Source organism: Azolla caroliniana, unplaced genomic scaffold (assembly GCF_043228905.1).
Source record: "Azolla caroliniana isolate FFs.n. ecotype wild unplaced genomic scaffold, voAzoCaro1.0.p SCAF_22, whole genome shotgun sequence".
Taxonomy (NCBI): Eukaryota; Viridiplantae; Streptophyta; class Polypodiopsida; order Salviniales; family Salviniaceae; genus Azolla; species Azolla caroliniana.
This window is the reverse complement of record NW_028230457.1, coordinates 10559363-10566784: the sequence shown is the minus strand read 5'-3', so window position 1 is coordinate 10566784 and position 7422 is coordinate 10559363. Positions and strand designations below refer to the sequence as shown.

The following is a 7422-nucleotide window of genomic DNA, read 5'->3' as shown; positions in this document are numbered from 1 at the left end:
AACATTCAAAATGCAACACCATTGAAAAAGTGGCATTTAGGGTTACCACCGTTCAAAGGAGATATTCGCAGAAGGAAACATGGATAGTTGTTTAGCTACACTAGGGGAATGGCTACACTTGAGATTTGTTTTTTTATATCTGGACGAAGACAACTACATAATACTTTAGCAAAATGTGCATGGAGCATGTCTTAGGACATTGTTGACAAAATGATGGCACAAAGTCAACTCGGAACTAAACAAAGAAAAGCAAACAATGTGTGCCTTCATATTAAATCAAATTGAGAAAGCTTCCTCCAATCATACTCTTAAGACTCTCATTTTTGTCTCATGGCTCTATACTCACCCCTCCTCCTCCTTCTCATTGTAGCTAGTGTCACGTCTCCGCCGATGTCCGCCATTTCCCCTCCCGAATTCCTCAGCATTGATGTCGGATCCACGGAGACCGCTAATTACACCGACCCAACAACCGGCATCGTATGGACCCCGGACACCATCTTATGGCCCGAAATAACTCATTGGTCGACCACCTCCACCCCCGGTACCCCATTGTCCCAATTGGCCAACCAGAAGCAATACCAGTCATTCCGATACTTCAAACCCCCTCGGGAATTAGCTGGGTCCCCTAGCCCTTCCAAGTTTTGCTACTCCCTCCCTGCCCAAGCCAACAAGTACTACTTGATCCGTGTTTCCTTGTGGTGTGGCACGAACCTCGCATTGGCCTCGACGCGTGTGCCCGGGGTCCTCAGTTTCCATTTCATCATTGACAGCTACGTCGGGCCGCAGATCGATGTCTCGCTCCCGCAAATAACTATGTTCGTGGAGGAGTTCTACGTGCAAGCTCTCAATGGGAGCACATCGGTGAACCTATGCTTCTCGGCGGAGTCTGATGTGAGCGATGCCCCATTTGTCAACAGTATCGAATTGCGACCTCTAGTCGACAAATTGAACGCCATCAAAGTCTTGAAGAGCTCTAACAGCGCCCTACAGGCCATTGTCCGATACGACTTGGGTGCCGCGAATAACAGCCCGCCCATTATCAGGTAAATAAACAAGGCATTGCATACAAAAACTAAAGCACCAAGCACAAACTATAGTTGTGAAAGAAGTTATGTCACCTACTCTATCCACATGATACATATCATACATATTGTTGGTTGGGCAATACACATTACACGCATCTCAAAGGAGCTTATGGTCATATTAAAATGTTTGTATGGTAAAGTTTGTGTGCATTAATCTTCACACACAACAAAATATGGCTTCCAAGTTCCAACGTGGAGAGTCAATTCACTTTATACGAAGATTTTTCTCAATTATCCTCCAAATTGATAAGAAATTAACAAGTCTTTTGATATATTTTGGATAGGCAACATTTGACAAAATGTTAAAGCCTATATTTTGAAACCACTAGTGGAATGAAAAAATATGGATCAACATATGTAGATCATATGGAATATGCAAGTTTGATGAAGAATTCTTTGCTCAATGTTCCATTTGTCCCATGAAACAAGGTAGAACAAGATCGTTTTAGCATTGTGTCAATGTGTCAATGCAAGGCCCCTTTCCATGATAAGACATACCAATAGCCCAACAAAGTCACATCATTAAGCAGTGCATCATAGAACCTAAAGATTAGATCTAGAACTTAGATAATTATCAAATATGCATGAATTGGGCAAATAACATATTTTCAGCTATAAAATAACAAAATATATAAGACTTGATCATTTCTCTCATGGTGTCACAACTTAGGATTCATAATTTGCATATATATTAATGGTGTGACACACTATATATTTTATATGATGATATTATTGGATACATGCATATTGTTATACAATTCTTTAGATTTCATTGTGATTGTTAAAAAGTCAACTTATGAAGTTATTGATTTCATTGTAAAAGATTGACCAACAAATTCAAGTGCAAGTGCATCACAAAACATTTTGTTGTAAACTTTTGTTTCCTTTGCGTAGGAAGAAAAGTATATTAAGAAGTCATATTGTGAATATTTTTATGCAACAATTTTCACAAACAACTTGATCATGTTTTTTGGTGCAAGAAGGAAAAATATGGTGATACAAATGCATTCGCTATGCATATTTTTTACTTATTCATATATTACCCCATATTATTTCTTGTGGTTGACAAGAAATTTAAGCGAAAACCAAGAAAACAAATATTTACAAGCAAGGATACTACAAACAAATGTGAAAGCGGAAGTGGGCCTTTCAATGTGATATGAATGTCACCAATTAGTTTGTACATTCAGACTAATCAAAATAACATGGTTCAACATTGTAGATTCCCAACCGATAGTTTAGATAGGTTCTGGTTCACATCGACAATCGGCCCCACGAGCCCCACGAACGTGACGAGCAACACCGTAGACGTATCAGGCATGCCAGATGCCGTGCCGATGGTGGTGATGCAATCAAATGTGATGGCCACCACGACGGCTGGGCTGATATACAACTTTAGCATTCCTGGAACCCACCGTTACTACATCAACTTGTTCTTTGTGGAACTAGATCCTCAAGTCACAACCGGTCGTGTCTTTGATGTTAGTTTTAATGGAGTACCTAACGTCAAGAACGTTGATGTGTTCGACTTGAGTTTTGGACGCTACAATTGGCACTCGTTTTTCACATCTAGTGCATTTGGCCCTTACGTCAACTATGTCCTTATCACCCTCACGCCTTCCCCATCCGCCATATATCTCCCTTTTCTCGCCGCGCTCGAAGTCATGCAAGTGTTTGACAACCCCATGGTTGTCTCTACCTCATCCAACGATGGTATGTGCTTCCTTATCTTGTATGGATAAATAGCTAAGCATGCTTTCCATAACGTTCATGGATAATTTCGTTTTATAAAGAAAGCTTCTTCTTTAAATATTTCTTCCAATATAAGTGCACTCTTAAGAATAAGCATCTCACGATTGATTTGAAATAGAAGTTGGCAACGGCTGAATGCAAGCCTGAACCATGACGTTAAACCAGTTTAGCGTTAACCAATTTAAGAACCGGTTTGGTTCAAGTTTGAAAACTATCAAACCGGTTAATGCTTAATCGGTTTGGTTTGGAAAAGAATAAACTCGTAAAAATAAAACCGAACTATTAGAGACTATTCATGTGTACACTAGTTTGTGCAAGACTAAAATGTATGATAAGTATAAACTCATGAATATTTATCATGTAGGTTATGATTTGTACGTGCAGATATTGGTAGCTAGCCCTTTATACATATTATACATATATGTCTACACTTGGATTTTCTCACACTTACAATTCACCAACCTTGTAGTGTGAGCGATATATGTGTTAGTCTTTTATTTAGACTTTCAAATGTCTTCCATATTATTGGCCAAAACCTTGAGTAACATCTGTTGATTCTATTTGAACAGAATTGGGCATTCAAGGTATAACAACTACCTTATCAAATATGAGTATCTTCAAGGGAGATCCATGTTTGCCATTGGATTACAAATACTCATGGATAGGTTGTAATGAGAATACTTCTCCTCCCAGGGTAACATCTATGTGGGTACACTATATTCAAAAGTATAGAATTCACATTATGTCCACCAGAAAATCCACATGTATTCACCGACATAATTTGTTGATCACAGATCCTTATCTAATTATAACCTAGCTGGAGATTTCCCCTCGACTATCAACAATCTTGATCAACTAGTTCAAATGTAAGATAAAGTTTATACACTTTTTATGTAGAGACATATAACTATTTTGAGACAATTTTCAAAATCATGCAAAAAATATGATCAACCACAACGTCATGCAGACTTCTAGATGGGAATGCTTTGGAAGGACCAGTCCCTGATTTGAGCAATTTGCTATCCCTTGAAGTGTTGTAAGTGTTCTTTACTAATACTAACTTACGACACCCCACAAATATATTTGGATTAGCATATATGCTCAATTGTACCTCATTATGCATGATTTCTTAATATAAAAACCTTTTGGCAATTGTTCTATTCCTATGTTTAACAATGAGATGCATAAATATTGAGATTATGTAAATTTGATTCATAAATACATTTGGTCAAAACATTTCAATTGTGCAGGAATTTGAGCAATAACAAATTGAATGGACCAATCCCAGCTTCACTTGGGAATTTGAAAAAGTTGAAATATCTGTAAGAATCCTCATTTTCTCTAAAATCACAAACATTTTATTGTTTTATTCTCATTATCATTCATTTCTAGTGATTTGGCACACAACAACTTTAGTGGAGTGATTCCAATTACACTACAACAAAAGGAAGGGCTTGTTTTCAAGTATGTTACTGACTTTCCTAATTGTGTAATTGAGTACAATATAATATCATTTGTGTTGTCACAAATATATTGTGTTATTGAAAACATCTTTTGTGATTAACAAGTAATTGAGTGTTAATATAATCATGTGTAGGTACGAAGGAAACAACTTTTTGTGCCTTGCAACGAATGCTAGTTGCTTGAGCATTCCACCAGTTTCAACACCAAAAAATAACACACCATTGATTATTGGAATAGTGTGTGGTGTTTTAGTTGTACTTATTGTGATAATAGTTTTATGTATGTTTGTGTGGAAGAGGCGACAAACTCCTCAACAATCCACAAGTCATGAAAAGACAACTCAACTAAATACAACTAAAACAGACTACCTAGATCATGGTAATGATTATGTCTTTAGTTCTATATCCGTAAACATCAATACTTAATCTAGTCCAAGGTGCTTTATATCTATGTTTTGTTGTAAATCCATAAGATGTACCCATTTAAGGCCTAAATCTAGAAAAGTTTAAATCTAAATTATATGTTTATGATAGAAATTGATAACATCTACCAACATCTTTAACAATCCTCAATTCCGACATCTCATAGGGCCCAAAATTGATGCCTCATATACTTTGATTGTGGCCTTCAAGTTATGCAAACATATTTGTGTTTATCTCATGGATCATTGTTTGCCATCAATGAAAGTACTCCATCTCAATCACCAAATTAGCCGACCTTCATTACCATGTTGTGCTAGATTAATCTGAGCATTTGTGGGCCAATACCTCTATTTATGTGGAGTTTTTAGGAAGCCATAGTGCATATTAGTCACGTGCATATGTGCATGTTCCCCAAATCTAACCCTATTAGATATGCTCTTTTAATGCTCAAATGAAAACGAATAAGTAGCCAAAACAATAGTTTCTTACAAACATGGTGATTGGAGAAGTATTCTTGTGTTAAATATGAATACCAATTCAGAGTTCTTGTCATTTCATCATGAAAGGTTTCATAATTTATAGGGTCATAGGGTCAATTTACAGTATCACAAGTCCATAATAATTTGGAATTTAATTTAACTTTAATCTATTGCTTATAAATGAGCTCATATTTCCTGCATATCTTGTATAGCTGTTAGCCATACAAGAGTACTTGAAGCTACAAATGTTGCACAAAGCTTTAGTTTTGAAGACATTCGAATTGCGACCAACAATTTCAAAACAATCCTTGGTAAAGGTGGTTTTGGCATTGTATATAAAGGCATTTTGAAGAATGGAGTGGTTGTAGCAGTTAAAGTTTTATCCACTACATCACACCAAGGAGTAGAAGAATTTCTCAATGAGGTATTTGCAAAAATGAATTCTCGCACATATACACGTCATTCTTGATTCGTGACTTGTTACAAGGAATGATGGGGGAATTCCTGGTGGACACTTGCTAATTTGTTTTTTTTGTTAACGTTTGGACTATAGGTAACTCTTCTCTCTCGAGTGCATCATAAGAACCTCGTGGAGTTGGTAGGATATTGTATTGACAATAAGCTGGTACTTGTTTATGAATATATGTCAGAGGGATCATTTTTCGATGCTCTTTTTGGTAAGTATCATAACAACTCCTCTAAAATATATCATCATAATATATACCTAAGGTAACACAATAAGAGATCATGACATTATTTTTTATATTATACATTATGTGTTACTTGATTGTAGTTTTGTACAAAATAATAACACTTTGAAATGTGTTTCATGAAAAACAATGAAGGCAATACACGGACAATAGCCTTGAAGTGGAGAGAGAGATTGCAAATTTTGTTAGATGCTGCTCAAGGTGAAAAAGTTTAGTTAAATTAAGGTTTAGTCAATGAGTGCATGGGTACATTTATGGTGTTTGAAAGCTTTCAAAAGTCTAATCTCATCTTAAAAGGTTTTGGTTGTAGGTCTTGCTTATCTACACACTGGATGCAACTCTTTGATCATCCATAGGGATGTCAAGAGTAGTAACATTTTGTTGACAAAAGGGTTTGAAGGAAAAATGTCTGATTTTGGAATATCAAGGCTACAAGCCAATGCCGAGGTCATCTCGACAAGGTTGATCGGTAGCATGGGATATTTGGATCCTGAGTATGTTTTCATATATTCCCTTTATGCATACATTTTAAATTATTTAATCTTAATTAGCACACCCATTTGCAGTAGCTTTTGATGCTAGGAGTAAAACTTGAAGTTTTTATCAAGAATGTAGTTTGTGAAACCACAAATTATTTCCCCAAAATCATGACTTCTTTCAATGGACTTTTAAACTAGGTATGCAACGACATTCAAATTGACAGAAAAAGTTGACGTATATAGTTTTGGGGTAGTTTTGTTCGAAGCTATGTGTGGTCAACTTCCTTTAGTAAGAGACACACAAACAGGAGATACTAACATTCACATATCCCAATGGGTAAACATCATTTATGAATATTTCAGCTTAGGGAATATTTTGTAGATTACCAACACAATTTTGATTTGGAGCGTTGTAGGTGAAACCGTACTATGAGCAAGGTGAAATAGAGAAAATTGTTGACAAAAGACTTGGGAATGATTATAACGTATCATCTATATGGAAAGTGGTGGAAATAGCAATGGCATGTGTCCATTATGAGGGGAGCACGCGACCTACAATGAATATTGTTTGTAGTGAATTGATGGATGCCATAAGATTAGAATCTAGTTACATTGGAGTTTCACCTGCCACAACAGGAGAATTTCTTTCTTCAACGAATGTGCGAGCTCGATGAACTAATTAAAGTCATAATGACAAATGATCATATCTTATTGTATTGTTTTCTTTATTCATCGGATAACTTCTCCTTCTGCAAGCTACGAGAAAACCTTGTGTGTACCCTTCAATGGAAAAACTATGGATTTTGGTGACGTGAAGTAACCAAAATTATGTTTATATGTATGTAAGAAGTATGCTTGATTATTAGCAAAATTGGGTACTATTTTTAGTTATTGGAATAATTGTTTCAGCCAACTCACAAATGCTTGTTTGCAACGCATGTGTTTTAGGTTTACCACCATCAACATTAGAATTGCATCAATAAGTTAACTTGATGTGCTCTCACATAGGAATATAGGCACCCACAAGGTTT

General features: G+C 36.1%; 1 protein-coding gene across 1 annotated transcript; it reads left to right on the top strand.

Annotated features, from left to right (window-relative positions):
* The first annotated feature begins 2404 nt into the window (after positions 1-2404).
* Positions 2405-7065, top strand: LOC147849970 (putative leucine-rich repeat receptor-like serine/threonine-protein kinase At2g04300). The gene is made up of 13 exons (XM_087336991.1): positions 2405-2798; positions 3407-3542; positions 3632-3703; positions 3805-3873; positions 4088-4159; positions 4230-4301; positions 4435-4679; positions 5415-5626; positions 5756-5879; positions 6048-6113; positions 6223-6406; positions 6590-6728; positions 6808-7065. Exons 1-13 carry the CDS (start codon positions 2405-2407, stop codon positions 7063-7065), a joined length of 2043 nt encoding a protein of 680 aa, XP_087193117.1.
* Positions 7066-7422: the final 357 nt, after the last annotated feature.